The sequence below is a fragment of the Ambystoma mexicanum genome, chromosome 9, assembly GCF_040938575.1.
Source record: "Ambystoma mexicanum isolate Mex_15411 chromosome 9, UKY_AmexF1_1, whole genome shotgun sequence".
Lineage (NCBI taxonomy): Eukaryota > Metazoa > Chordata > Amphibia > Caudata > Ambystomatidae > Ambystoma > Ambystoma mexicanum.
In genome coordinates this window covers 710,867,958-710,882,922 of record NC_090931.1, presented here as the reverse complement: position 1 = coordinate 710,882,922, position 14,965 = coordinate 710,867,958, and the positions used below count along the sequence as shown (strand labels likewise).

At 46.5% G+C, this 14,965-nt stretch overlaps 1 protein-coding gene across 4 annotated transcripts in view; it reads right to left on the bottom strand.

The window, feature by feature from the left end:
* The window catches only part of SGO2 (shugoshin 2), a 437,789-nt gene that overhangs the window by 233,710 nt on the left and 189,114 nt on the right, over positions 1 to 14,965 (bottom strand). For all 4 annotated transcript variants that reach the window (XM_069615600.1, XM_069615598.1, XM_069615601.1 and 1 more), the window contains exon 4: positions 11,234 to 11,311. In XM_069615600.1, the coding sequence (XP_069471701.1) occupies positions 11,234 to 11,311 (78 nt within the window). The remainder of the gene's footprint in view (positions 1 to 11,233; positions 11,312 to 14,965) is intronic.

Below are 14,965 nucleotides of genomic sequence, written 5' to 3'. Positions count from 1 at the left end.
CGCTGCACCATGCCCAGGGAGAATTGCGGATTCCCAAACAATGGGGTGAACTGGGAGGGTATTGTGGACATCCGGCCCCACCAATGAATCCATCCATACTTCACACACCACTAAAAGGATGTGGCTCAACTTTACGTTCTTGGGCCTGTCTTGCTTATTCATCCACAGGACATCCCTTAAAGAGGATCCCCGCCACTGCTTGGTCCATCCTAGTCCATGGCTTGGACATTTTGTTAGATTGCTATTCTCGGAGAACTCTTAGCTGGGCCTACCTGTAGTAGCTTTCGAAATTTGGGAGGTCGAAACACCCCTTCAGCCTTGACGCCTTCAGATTCTCCAGTGCAATCCTGGGACGTTTATTTTGCCAAATAAATTGGGTTACTATTCTTTTTAGAGCCTTAAAAAATGCCATTGGGACCTTAACTGGGAAAGATTGAAAAAGGTACAGCACCCTCGGGAGCACTACCATTTCTTTTGTTTTATTTATTTATTTTAAATGGAGGCTATCCTACCTAACCATGATACTCTGAGCGAGGTCCGCCTACTCAGGTCAGATTTCATTTTTTGCAAGCATCCCCGGGTAGTTAGCTCCATGCATAGACGTGATTGAGTCAGTTAAGTTCACCCAGAGGGATGATATTGTGTTGGTTACAACTTTGAATACGGAGGCCTTCTGCACTAACTGCAGGTGGTTCTGTGAGCCCCAGTTCAACAACTCCGATTTTGCCATGTTAATTTTTATCCCCGAGACTTTTTCCACCCTTGAGAGCTCCAGCAGTAGGGCTGGTATTGAGGAATCCGGTTGTGTCAAGGCCATCAGCATGTCATCAGTGAAAGCTATAACTTTGTGCTATTCCCACCTCCCCCTTTGAATTGCCAGGTTTTGCCTAATAGAGAGGAGCAGTGGCTTTAAATAGTCTTTGCACGAATTCTTTGCATGGACTTTTTTATTTTATTTTTCAATGCAAATGCATTCGATGCAAAGTCCAGATGCTGCTCTAAATACATGGCATATAGGAGTGGTGACAGCGGGCACCCCCTGTCCCGTGCTGCATGTAAGTTGTACTATGTGTACTATGCCGGACATGCGTGAGTTGATAAGTCTCATTTTGGGGTTGCTATATACAACTTCATTCTAATGAATTTAGGGCCCACTCCCATTCATTTTAGAGCCTCAAAAAGGAAAAGCGACTAGACGGTCAAATGCTTTTTCGGCGTCAAGAGCTACGAGGACTGCCGGGCTTCCACATCTTTCATATTTCTCTATTAGGTGGGACACTCTTCTTTTATTGTCCCACGTGGGCCTACCCCTGATGAACCCCAATTGATCTGTGTCCATCTATCCCCGGTAGTAGGGGAGACAGTCTAGCTGCTAAAACCCTGTGTACATTTTTGCATCGAGGTTTAGGAGCGCTATGGGACGGTACGACCCCGCAGAACATGGGGTATTTTTGTTGGGCTTAGGGAGGACCACCACCTTGGCCTCCGTAATCAAGGAGGTCACCCTTCCTCGTTGTTGAAAGGAGTTAAAACCGGCTTGCTAATTTTGGAGCAGAATTTGAGAAAGAAGATTGCCGGGAAACCATCAGGTCCCAGAGCTTTATTACCCAGCAGGCTCTTTATCATTGCCTCCATTTCCTCACTCGTGATCTCTCCTTCCAGATATAACCAGTCATTGCTAGTCAATTTACGGGTTGCGATCTGCTCGTAATATTGCTTTACCTCATTTTGGGTTATCAGACTTTTACAGGGACCCGTAATAAAAGTCCTCATTATTTTCTCAGCTGTATATTCCTATACGGTTGTTTTATGGTCATGACGGTGCGGTCCACCTCAACCTTACTTAGTTGCTTGGCTAGGAGGCTGTGTGCCCTGTTACCATGTATGTATCATCTATGCTTGGTTTCTCAGGCGTGCCTTCCCTGCGACCAAATTAGTTTGAGATGAAATCTCAGGTCCCTCAGCTTGTTCTAATTGCCCCTACTGTTTGCTAGTGTGTGTGTGTGTGTGTGTGTCTGCCGCTATGAGAGATTCCAAGTCTCGATCCAAGGCCTCCTACATTTTCCATTTCTGGAATTGTAGAGCGATTATTTCGCCCCGTAGCACACCTTAAACGCTTCCCAAATCCCCTTCTGTAGTCGAGTCCCCCTGTTCATTTTTGTGTTAAAGAATGAGTCCATACCATCATTCAATTTGCCCCCCCTAATGTTTCATCTGCCAGAATCACTTAAGGGCGACCAGGCCCACAACCCCTTTCGCGATTCCCATCTGCGTATTGCATGGTCAGATAGTGTTATCGCCCCTAAGTGCACTTCTTTCACCTACCCAAAGATAGCCGCTGAGACCCAGATATAATCAATCCTGGACAGGGACTGGTATTCGTGGGAGAAGCATGCAACGCCATTCTCATCCCCCTTCATCTCCCGCCACACATCCCTAAGAGCTAGCTCATCGAAGGCCGCCCTCAAGCGCTTGGGCAGGGGGCTACTCCGCTGGCTGCTTCTTGCGTTTCTGTCTTTGAACTGGTCACATGTAATAATCTCTCACTCGGCAAATCGCCCTAGTTTCATCATAACTGCATGAAGGAAGTTTGCCTGATTGGGTGCATACACAGTCCCCAGTCATCACCTTTTGTTCCATCCGAATTCGTAAGAATAGCTTATCTTCTAGGGTAGCCATTGCCTGCAGATGCCTTTTAAATCCTATAAATACTCCTGCTATTCCCTGCAGCCCGTTTGCGTGGTGTATGTGGACAAATTGGTGAAATCTAAAGTGTCTTGTCAAATTCCTCTATGTGGGTCTGAAACACAGGATTGGTAGAGTTGAACTCCCTATTGTCTGTGTGCTTGAACCCCTTCTTCCCCAGGGTCCAACCCTTCCCTTTGATTCACAGCTCACCTTGTTTTCTTGGAAAGTGTGCTCTCCGTCCTGCTTTCCGCGCAGGGGCGCGTTGATTGATGCAGGCTCGTTGCTGCCTAGTTACTTCACTGGCAAGAGTCCGACAGGTAAGTATAATGAGTCTTTTGAACAGTTCTCTAACTTTGTTCCTTTCCTTCCTTAGATGATGCCTGACGTCCGTGGATGGCGGCGTGCTGCTGAGATGAGTAGCGCTGAAGGTGAGTGAGAGAGTGATGCGACCCTTTCGTATTTGTATTGAACCGAGTTCTTTTTCTGTGTCTTTTAGGTGCCGCGACGTTTTCAGCGTGGATGCCGGTTATGAAGAAGAAATGCGGTGAGTAAGCGCGGTATGCGGCGCCTCTGGATGTTTCCACGCTAACCTGGAGTGTCTTTTCCCTCTTGCAGATGGATGAGAAGTTTCTGAGACAGGTGTTCCCCCAGAGTGGCTGGGATTCAGGTAAGTGTTTGAAGCTTGTACAGTCTTTAAAAATAAGCGAAGATTTGCTGAATGCTTACTAATACCTTTACTAATGTTCTTTTCCCTTTTTCTTAGGCAAAATAAAAGTGTTTCCTTACTGCTGAAGTGACATCACTTCACTCAGGGAAGCCTCTCGTGTCATCCGCAGTCCTCCAGAGCCTGATGCAGTCTGTGCTGGACACCGTGCTTTGCACCCCTTGATTTTAAAGCTGCCTCCTTCAACACTATTAAGGGAGTAGTGCAACCAAGTTCTGCTGCTCACTGCAAACACACAATGATCAGACACAGTCTGCGCTTGAATGCCTTTTTATGCCTTCTCCTCTGTATATTAACTTTATTGTGCTTTATAAAAGGCCTTTGGTGAATGTAGACAATAGATGGCATCTTGGCCCCCTTAAAGCACAGAAGCCTGGCTCCCATGACATGATTGTGTGTGCATCCTTTGAATTGCAGTGAACAGGTTCCAGTGATTGTTTTCTTCTAGCAACTGCATGGTCCATTTTTTTTTATTTTTTAAAGTTTGTTGACACATTGCTAAGGACAAAAATTGAGGCATGGGGTAATTGCAAACCAAAAAAATTAAATCAATGCACCCCGTTTGAAATGCCGTGTTAGGTAAACTTTTCTCACCAGCAGACCAAACCCCTCAACTTTTGGGACCAAATGTGAACACTTGTGTATAGGCGCGCTATAAATAAAATATATCAAAATTGTGCAAGGAGCCGACACCCTAAACCGAAAGCGCGCTTTTGCTGCTTTAGTGCAGAATTCAGCAAGCAGTTTCTGATCGAAACAGCCCAAATCCTGTTAGCGATATTTTGGTTTGCCTGAGGTTTTGACAGACTCACAGACCCATTTGCAAGGCTCCAACTGGCATTTGCAGACCGACACAAATTGTGGAAATTGTTTGAGGATAATGAAATTGTCTATTTGAAAAACAAGCCAATATGACCCGAAAAGCATTCAGAGCCCCAAACCAAATGGCCGCTATTGTGGTCTGCCAATTTAACAAGATTCGTGCAGACCTTGCACTGAAAAGATATGGAAAAAGGGGCGCAGTGGAACCTTCTGGGGTAAATGTCAAACCCAATAAGGGTGACATAGTCCCAGAAGGGTACAATTTAGCCCCAAGTGGAAGGAAGGAAAACAATGCTGTTTTGGCTAAAGGCTACAAGTAGCCTTACGGTCTGGTTTTTTAGGTCACCAGCTGAGTTAGTGGGCTCAGGAGTTAGTCTGTGGACAAAGGGTGGCGGCAAGTGGTACATGCAATGGGCACTTCAGGTGACCAATCAGGCCTGGGTATGGCCATAGACGCCAGCCATGGGCAGTTAAGAGAAGAGGGCTTGAGTGAGAAAGGGGGCAGGTAATCCATCTTAAGCCTGGCTACTATATCAGCTTTGTTCTTTGGACTCTTAAGTCCGGGATACCCCAAAGGTAACCCAGTGTCCCAGAGAGGGTACCCAGTTAGCTTTTTCTTTTAAGTGATATGGATTCAATTACGTTGAAACCATTTTAACTGGATGAAGTCTATTTGAACAGTACTAAATTCACAAAACGGAGGTAGACCGACTACCTGGTAAACCTGAGTGAGGGGCCTGGGGGTCACATGACTATCCTGTGTCCCTCTGTGTGCATGAAAGGAAGTGACCACATCACTGGGTCCTGTAATCAGGACTGGGGATGTATCCAACTTGAATTCATTTCCATGTGGTATGTGAAGATGCAAGTCTGGGATAGTTGTGGATTCCCTGTGAGTGCAACCCTACCAGAATGCCAGTGTGCGTTTGGAGGTATGGTCAGCCAATGGCTAACCAACTCTTGGTTTGAATGATTCTGGGCATGTGGTTTGTGTTCAGTCACTGCTTTGAGTGGGTTAAAAGGGGTGGCGTCCAACAGTGGACACAAGCTAAGATCTGTTATAGAGGACAAATAACATTCGGCCAGCCATTACATTTCTACCACACAAAAAAAAAAAAAAAAACACAGACAAGGACAAATTGCCTTGGAGTTCATACCACTGCCCCCCCCAATAGACATGTGCAAGCCCTTTTTGGGGTGGGACCAAGCCCGATTTGCATCTGGTCTTTCCCCTTTCTGTAATGGCTTGGCAGGTTAAGAACGATGGTCTGGAGGGTTACCCAGAGCAATTGCGAGAGGTTCAAGATCAATTCTAAACTTTCCAGCCATCACCTCCGTTTTGAAAATTTACAAAAAACCTGCATTCCGGGAAGGTCCAATGTCAGGGAAGGGAGTAGTTTCTTACCTGCAATTCTATTTATCCAGCGTTGGTATCTTTCATGGATCACATGCTGAGAATATTCACCGTTGTCAGGCTGGGAATCCCCGGTTACTTTGGCTTAGTAATTTTCCTATGACACCTGAAGTGTCCCATCTACGTTGTGGGTGCTTTTGGTCCCTACCAATAGGACACTTTTGGTCCCTACCAATAGGACATCTAGTGCATGGCTCCGCCCCAGCAGCTTCTCCACAGATTTTAACCACTCCAGCTGGAGGATATCCCCCTGTAGAGGATGTTTGCCTGTAGGGCGCATGTGAACACATGAAAGATACCAACGCTGGAGAAATGGAGTTCCACGTAAGAAACTACTCCCTTCTCCAGCATTGGATCTTTCATGGAGTCACATGATGTGAATGGATTTTATTGCAGTATACATGTTAGGAGGAGATAAAGCAGGCAAACAGATATTAGAGACTTGCCCATTTTCTGCGCTAATGGGAGAAGTACATATGCATAAGTAGAAGAGTGCATACCCTGGATGCTGCCGGGCTTACCTTACTGGAACAGCCATTTAAGGACTGCTCGTCTGATGCGCACATCAACAGCGTGCCGTTGTAACCAGGAGTGCCTGGTAAAAGTGTGAAGTACTGCCCATGTTGCCGCATGTCAAGTGTCTTTGATGGCCACTCTGGACTAAAGCGCTGCAGATGCAGCCGTAGCGCCAATAGAATGCGCTCTAGCCGCAGTTTGCAGAGGTCTGTTGGCCTCCGAGTGGCAGAAGGAGATGGTTGATGAAATCCATCTTGCAATGCCCAGTTTTGAAATGGATTTTCCCCCTTGTTGGATAGGCCAAAGCGGTTTAGTTGATCTAAATGATTTTGTCTGGTCTAAATATTTTAGAGCCCTTTTTACGTCGAGAGAGTGTAGGGCTTCCTCCGCTGGTGTAGTGGCATTTTGAAAGAATGTAGGCAGAGTTATGGTTACATTCTTGTGAAATTCCAAATTGGAGATACGGAGGATCTACTACTAAAGCTTGTAGCTCCGAAACTCATCTAGGAGGATGTAATGGCTATTAAGAATGCCACCTTCCAGGTCACAAACTTGATGTGCGCTGTTGAGAGGTTCGAAAGGAGTTTCCATACAACCTGCCAGGATGAGATTTAGGCTCCACACAAGTGGAATCATTTTCTTTGGAGGAAAAGTACGAAAGAGACCTTTTAAGAAGTGTTTGAGTAGCTGGTCGTGGTAGAGAGGAGGAGGAGGTACTCTTTTCCTTGTGAACCTAGAAATTGCAGCCAAGTGCACTTTTATAGAGGAGATCGCTAGACCTTCTTGTGGCAATTTTGGAAGGTAGGGAAGAACCTGTTGAGGTTTTATGGCCAGCAGTTGCAGGTTGGGCTGCTGTGCACACCATGTACAAAATCTTTTGCATTTGTGGTTGTAAGAAATGTTAGTGGACGAAGCCCTAGCTGCCGCTAGAATGCATTGGCAGTCTTGAGGGATGTTTAGGTGGCTGAATTCGGAGTGGTCAGGAGCCACGCTGTGAATTTGAGGGAGACCGGATCATGGTGCAGAATCACTCCATCCTTCTGCGACAGAAGATTGGCATGAGATCCTAGATTGATGGGATTGTCCGCCGCCAGTTGAAGGTCTGAGAACGGGGCTACCAGGATTATCCTGCAGTGATGTTTGCCTATCATCTGTATTGTTTTCCTGATGAGGTAAAGGAGGGAACGCAGGGAACGCATATGCAAACGTTCCAGTCCATGGGAACGAGAATGCGTCCCCGAGAGTCGGTATGAGGAATCTTGCTCGCAAATTTCTTGCACTGCTTGTTGCTCAGAGTGGCGAATAGGTCCACAGGAGGATGGCCCCATGTCTAGAAGATTTTGGATATCTGGTTGTGTAGTTGCCATTCGTGGGACTGCAACAAATCCCTGCTGAGTGTATTCGCGTGTTTGTTTTGAATCCCCGGGAGTTAGAATACTTGAAGCATAATATTGTTGTGAATGGACCAGTGCCAAATGGTCTGTGCATCTTGCCACAGGGTGTTTGACCGTGTTCCGCCTTGTTTCCTCAGATAAAATATTGTGGTCATGAGGACTCGTACCACTGAATTCTTGATTAGAGGGAGGAAGGGGATTTCAGAGCCCAATGTAGTTCCAACACATTTATGTGGAGGACGGATTCTTCGGGAGTCCACAAGACTTTGACTTGGTGTTTGTCAAGGTGAGCTCCCCAACTCGCCAGGGCGGCGTCAGTCGCAACACCAAACTTTTTGAAGGAACTATGCAAGATTTGGTGTAATTTATTGCAAATCCCAATTGTTGTAGGAGAGCTTCAGTTTGTCTCAGAAAACCTGGCCTGCTGATATGCTGGACCTTGAACCACTGAATCACATTCAGGGAGGCGTTGAGTTGTACTTCCAGGTTTTGCCCGAAAGTGTTACTTGGGACAATGTTTTTAACACACAAACACTTGTAGGGATCCACATTTTTAGTATGGAGGCTAATTCTTATTTTAGTACCAGTTAATGGGTGACTTCAAAGAACTGTTTTCATAGAAGGTTCCTCATAGTGTATGAGGGGTTCTGTCCTTGGGCGTGGGATGCATCGGGGCTGCTGCCCATTTAGGAGTCAGCAGACCTTGAACCAACCAGTCTAGATGGTAGACATTGTGGCCCTGCTTTCTGAGAAAAGCTGCTACTGGTGCTAAGCATTTTGTGAACGTCCTGGGTGCCGATTTTAGGCCAAATGGAAGTACTCCACACTGGTAGTGACTTTTTCGCCGACCTTGAACCAGAGATACTTTCGGTGTCTTGGATGCATTGGAATGTGGAAATACGTGCCCTTGGAGATCAGACGCTGCCAGATATTCACGGGGGTGTCACCATCTTGAACCTCTGCTTTTTGATTTTCGTTTAGCTTTCGCAAGTCCAGGATAGGACATAACTTCCCGCCTGGTTTCTTGACAACGAAGTACCCGGAGTACACTCCCTTTCCCGAATGAGGAACCCTTTCGATTGCCTGTTTCTTTAACATTTGACGCACCTCCTCTTGTAGAATTTGAAGGTGCAATACCTTTATGCGAGGTAACAGGATTTGTGGGCGTTTGAATTCCAACAAGTGGCCGTGCTTGATGGCATCTAGCACCCACCTGTCCTTTGTTATTGCTTGCCACTTACTGAGGAAGCAGCCACATTTACTCCCACCCGTCTGCCTCAGGCAGTCATTGTTGGCACTCATTTGCCTACCTCAGAGGTGGCGGACCCGCGTTTCGCTATCCTTGGTGAAACTCCCTGCTGCAATCTAGAATTGCCCGAAGCTCCTCGGAAGGACCGAAAGGACCGCCTTCCCTGTAGGGTAGTAAGATCTACAGTGTCCGAGTCTGCTTTCATGGTTTTGAGAGCCTCATCAATCTTGTCACCAAACGGGTTTTCTCCTGCAAACGGCATGTCGACCACCTTGTGCTGAACTTCTTTCCAGAAATCAGTGCAACGTAGCCATCCGTGCCTTCGGAGGACCACCCCATTGCCAATCTGTTTAAACCCTGTTTCAGCGAGATCTACAGCGATATTAATGTTGTGGTTCGAGGCTTCTTCCCCTTCACGCACCAGCGTCATGGCTTCCTTCCTCTTTTGCTCCAGCAAGTGTTCTAATATAGGAGCCAAACCGATGCCACAATTCTCCTATCGAGCAACTATAGCGAGCACATATGCTGCTTTGACAGTTGCACCAATAGCGAGCACCTCCTTACCGAAGGAATCAATTTTCCTGCCTTCATTGTCTGGGGAGTGGCACATTTGTGCTGCGTACAAGCCTTGCAACCCGCTGCCACTGACAGACTCTGGAGTGGGTTGTGAGGATGTGACATTTTGGTGCGGTTTCAGGTGCTTTAAACTTTTTATCCAGTCTCCCTTGAATTGCCGGCTCTGTAAATGGATGTTTAAGAGTGCAAAGATCCTCCTGCCAAACATGAGCAAGGATGGGTATAAAAAAAACAATGCTTTCCTGCGCTTTCCCATGTGGTCAAAAAGGAACCAGTCCTTTTCTTCTTCAGGAAGAAAGCCGAATTCCTTGCACGCCATAGAAACCATGGAGTGGAAAGCCCCAATGGCATCTGGAGGCGAGGGTTGAGCAGGACTACCGTGCATATCTTGGTCCAGGTCATCAATGTCCCACATGTCAGCTGTGTGGGGAGACAAAGAGGCGGTGGAGCTTGTGTCCTGTGGACCAGTGTCCTGGTCTGTGTCTATTAATTCTTCCTCTTCTTACTCGCATATACATGGACTAGGTCCTCGTGGAAGTGGAGGTCTAGGAGGGGATTGAGCTCAGACGTTTGTCTTGGTCTCTAGAGTGATGGCCAGAATCCCTTTGATGTTGCTGCTTTGGCGTACCTTGGTCTTTTCTGCATACATGCGGGGGTGGAAGCCTGCCATTGTGCTGTCCCAATAGTGACTGTAGTGTGGAAAGCACTTGCAGGGAAAGCAATGATTGTGGGTTTAGGAGGCAGTAATGTGGATTCACACCTCCCATTCCCGATGGTGTAGCAGGTAGAGTAGGTGTCTGAAATCTTAAAGGTGTCTTCTCCTCTTGAGGTAGATGATCAGAGGGTTTGTCCTGAATGGGAGGTTGGGAAGTACCTTCCTCCGGATCGGAGTCTGTGACCCCTGGATACTCCTCTGGTGGAGGCTCAAAATCTGAAGCGATTACATGCTGTAAAAAGGTCCTCAGGAATGATGTCTGGGTAGTTTATTAGAGATATTCCTAGAGTAACAGGCTGCTACTCTACCGCGTCGCTTGTTGGGGTTTTTAATATACTCTTGGAGGACGATGAATTGTCCTGAATAGGTAACTCTGCGGTCCTAGTTGTGACAGTGGATGGAGTGGAAGGCTGCGTCGGCTTACTCCTGGGCGATTTGTGTGTTTTGGTCGTCGCCGAAGTGATAGACGAGTGACGTCCTGTTGTCGTCACCAATGTCGGAGCAGACAACGATTTGGTTAGAGGACGGCTCTTGCCCAGAGGAGGATTTGCGAGACTCCAAGGACGAATGAGGTTTCTTTTTTGCAGACAACGAACAGGAGGTCTTTGTGGCCGACTTGGATCTATGCTTGTCCGTTGAAGAGGACCTTCGACGAACCAGACATGGGTTTCGTCAATGGGTGTTAGCCTTTATCCCTTGTTTTTTCCGACGGTGTCCGACGGTACCTTGTGTACCTCACCGCTGCCTGGTGTTTTTTTAACCGAAGACAAGTGTTTGGCCTTATCGTGACCCATGGACGATTTTGGCTCACTAAGTCAGTAACCGGGGACTCCCAGCCTGACGACCAGGAATATTCACAGCATGTGAATCCATGAACGATCCAATGCTGGAGAAATTTATATTACGATTTCTATGTAATGTTACTTGCCATTTATATAGCATTTTATGTATCATTGGTATGATCTCAAAGCGCTTGTAGGTTGAACGCCCTCGGGAACAAAAACATTCACACATTTGTATTTTCAAAAGGGCCACACACAAGAGTAAAAACAAAATTACAATCACATAACATTCAAAAACAGGCTATAGAAAATGTATTAACATAAGGAAAGATTTGCAGTGAAAAGTAGCTTACCTCAGTGTTGGCACTGACTTCAATGGCAGAGTGAAGGTTAAGATTTACAAACAATTCTATTTCTTTGAGAGTTTTATTCTGCAAAACACAAAAACACCGATTTAAAATATGCAAAAAACATTCTTGCAGAGTGCACTCTGTACAGTAACAAAAGACCAAAGTTAGCTGTGAGTGAAACAATTTGTAGTACTGTGATCTTGTGACACATCAAATATACCCCAAGTTATATGAACCCAGTGTATTTGAAGTAAAAAAATATCATGGACAACAGTTTCACAAAAGCAACAAAATGGGATTTGTTCAGTGTCTGCTTTGGCATTAAGACCACAGATGTAAAACAAACCTCAAATAATTGGCTTAGTAGGGGAGGCAAATAGCCCGAAAGAGACTCTGAAGGATAGTACAGTTGAACAACAAGTGAGGAGGAAAAGAAAAGTTACTTGTCTTTCATGGGTAGTTCTTGAGAGATATCTATATTAGTTTAGTTCATGTTTTCATCACGTTGTATAGTTACTAGTACAACAACCGTAAATAGTTAAAACAAAAAACACTGCTGCAATTCCAGCACTGTCCATAGTTTTTCTCTGTGGACGAGGTGGGCCATGGATTTTCTCAATCCAGCCTTTAAAGTTTTGACTTTATGCTCCCAAATACACAATTACTGAACACAAAAATACAAAAACGTAACTTTGAATTCCCCTCCCCCCCTCTGCCCTTCCCCCGTCTCGCTGTAACGCTCACCTGATTCCCGTAGAGGCGCCGGTCTTGACTGGGCGTATACCGTATCTTCACAGGTGATGTGTAACAGACGGCTGGCTCTTTGGGCTGGACCTCTGTGCACGGTATATCTGACACGAAGGGTAAGATGTCTGCAGATACAAAATATGGGATTAAGGAACTGGGCTATTGAATGTCTCTCTCTTCTTCCCTTTCTCTTCTCCTGTAGAACCCCAAGGTTAACGCTCTCACCTTAGGTAAGTGAACGCTGTGCTCTCCATCTGCCTCGGGGCAGGGTGCTGTAACCAGTTTCTTCACTGGATAAGGGGAGCAGGCCTCTTGACTTCAGAGGACTGCTGTCCGTTGTTTACTGCACGAACGGTAAGTTTCAAGTAATTCTAATGTCTTTAAAGTCTTTAGTAATGATGTTTCTTGTTTTGCAGGGTTCCGGCGATGGCGGATGACGGGCTGAAGTGAGTTGAAGATGGAGCCCGTGTGATGAATAGAAGCGCCTGGAAGCACGTAAGTAAGCGCTTGTTGCCTGCTTCACGATGCGCTCTAACTGTCTTTTTATTTTGCAGGTATAAGTTCGGAGCGGCTGCAGGGTGCCGGAATACCCACTGGGTTAGATGTGGAAAGGAGTAATGGCACGTGAGTATTAAAGTTCCCCAATGTCTTTAAACGCACCTTGTTTTGTCTTTCAGATGCGGGATGCAGCGCCGAAGGCCTCCGGAGCGTGCGAAGGGTTGGTAAGCTTTTGTCTTTCAGATGCCGGAATGCAGTGTGAAGACCTCCGGAGCGCACGAAGAGTAGGTAAGCCTTTGTCTTTCAGATGCCGGAATGCAGCGCGAGGCGTTGGTGACAGCCGATGGACCAGGTAAGTGAAGAGCTGTCACTGAAGACCGTAATGCTAACCTGTTCTTTCTTGTCTTTATAGGTGTTGCTGAAGACTGGATTCAGGATGGTAAGCCTTTTTCCTTAGGCCCAGGATCAGATGCAGAAGACACGATGAGCGTTCTGCTGCAGAGGATGCAGAATAACACAAAGCAAGATTCATCCATCGGGTGTGGTTTAATTAGCCTCCTGTAGTGCTTAGGTGTCTCCTTCCACAGCCACGCCTAGGTAAGAAAAGAGTTCCTGCTTTCCAGAAGAGTTCCAGTGTTCTGAATCTAGGGAGTGGCTCCTGCCCCACCCAACAGGAAAACTAGTTCCAAACAGAAGAGGATCAGAGGCTCAACTGGCAGGCAAGTAAGCAGCATGGTCTGCTGCAGGTAAGTCCACCCAAGCATTATGAGCCCGGCGCTTCCAGCGCTGGGACTGGGCATGTTTATGAGCCTGGTGCCACTGGCGCCAGGACTGGGTCCAAAAGGTCCCAATTGGGACTGGTTGGCACTCGGAACCTGGGTTATGGATCTGCTTCCAAGGGAGTTGGGAAAACCCTGACCTTTTGGAAGCAGAGATCATGACAGTACCCCCCCCCCCCCACCAAGGCCACTCCCAAACCGGGCTTCTCCGGGGGTTTTGGTTTGTCAGGAAATGTTCGATGAAATCTTTTGATTAGGCGAGGAGCGTGGACATATTCAGCAGGTTCCCAGGATCTCTCTTGGGGGCCGTAGCCTTTCCAGTCAATTAGGTAAAATAGTTTAGATTTAGAGATCTTGGAGTCCAGAATGCTTTTGACTTCAAACTCGAGTTCTCCATCAACTAGGATAGGTTTTGGAGATTTAGTTAGTCGGGTTTGAGGTTGCACGGGTTTTAATAGAGAGACGTGGAAGACCGGATGTATCTTCATGTGCGGGGGCAAGTCCAACTTGACCGCTACTGGGTTTACTATGGTAGTGTTGGAATAGGGACCAAGGTATCTTGGGTTGAATGTGCGTGGCCCTTTTAGAGGTAGATATTTGGTGGATAACCAGACTTGATCCCCTACTTGATATTGAGGGGCTTCCTTCCGATGTTGATCTGCTCCTTTCTTGTATTGTTCTTTAGCCCTTTGAAGGTGAGAAACAGCTTCCTTAAAGGCTTGGGTGATTGTAGAATGCAGGTAGTCTACTGCTGCTGTTTCAAGATCTTGGAGGGGATCCAACTCCGAGGTTCGAGGGTGACTGCCGTACAAAAGAAAAAACGGGGTTTTCCCAGTTCCCGAATGGACAGAGTTATTGTAGGCATATTCGGCTATCCAAAGGATGTCTTTCCAAGTTTTTTCAGTTTGTTGCAGCATGCAGCATAAATACTGTTCCAGAGTTTGATTGGTCCTCTCGGTTTGTCCGTCAGTCTGAGGGTGGTGACTGGTCGATAGTCTCACATCAATTTGAGCCGACCGACAGCAACTTCGCCAAAAATGAGAAATAAATTGACTACCTCGATCCGAAATTAGAACCGAAGGAAAACCGTGCAGTCGGACGATGTTTTCGAGAAATTCTCGGGCCAGCGTTGCTGCTGTTGGCAAGCCTTTGAGCGGAATGAAATGCGCCATCTTGGAGAATAAGTCCACGATTACTAGAATCGTATTGTATCCGGAGCATGGAGGTAGATCGGTGATGAAGTCCATAGAAAGCGTATGCCAAGGGCGAGGTGGGATGTCAATAGGGCGTAAGAGGCCTGCTGGTCTTTCCTTTTGACTCTTGTTTTGGGCGCATACTCCACAGGACATTATAAAGTCTCCGATATCTTTTTTCCAAGACGGCCACCAGAAGTAGCGCTTGATCTTTTTTGAGGTCTTGGCCATACCGGGATGTCCGTCCATTAAAGAATCGTGATAACAAGAGATTACTTTTTTCTGTAAATCTGTGCTGGGTAGGTATAATCGTTCTTGGAAATACAATAACTTGTCCTTTACTGCAAAGTCCTTTCCCTGCAGATGCCAATTCTGTATGTCTGCTGGAGTTACAAGTTGCCTGGCTTTATCCTTAACTTCCTCTATGGATTCTGTGGCGATTACACCCAGAATTCTTTGTTCGGGAATGATTGGTACAGGTTTAGGGTTGATCAAGTGTTCTTCCACTCCCATCCGAG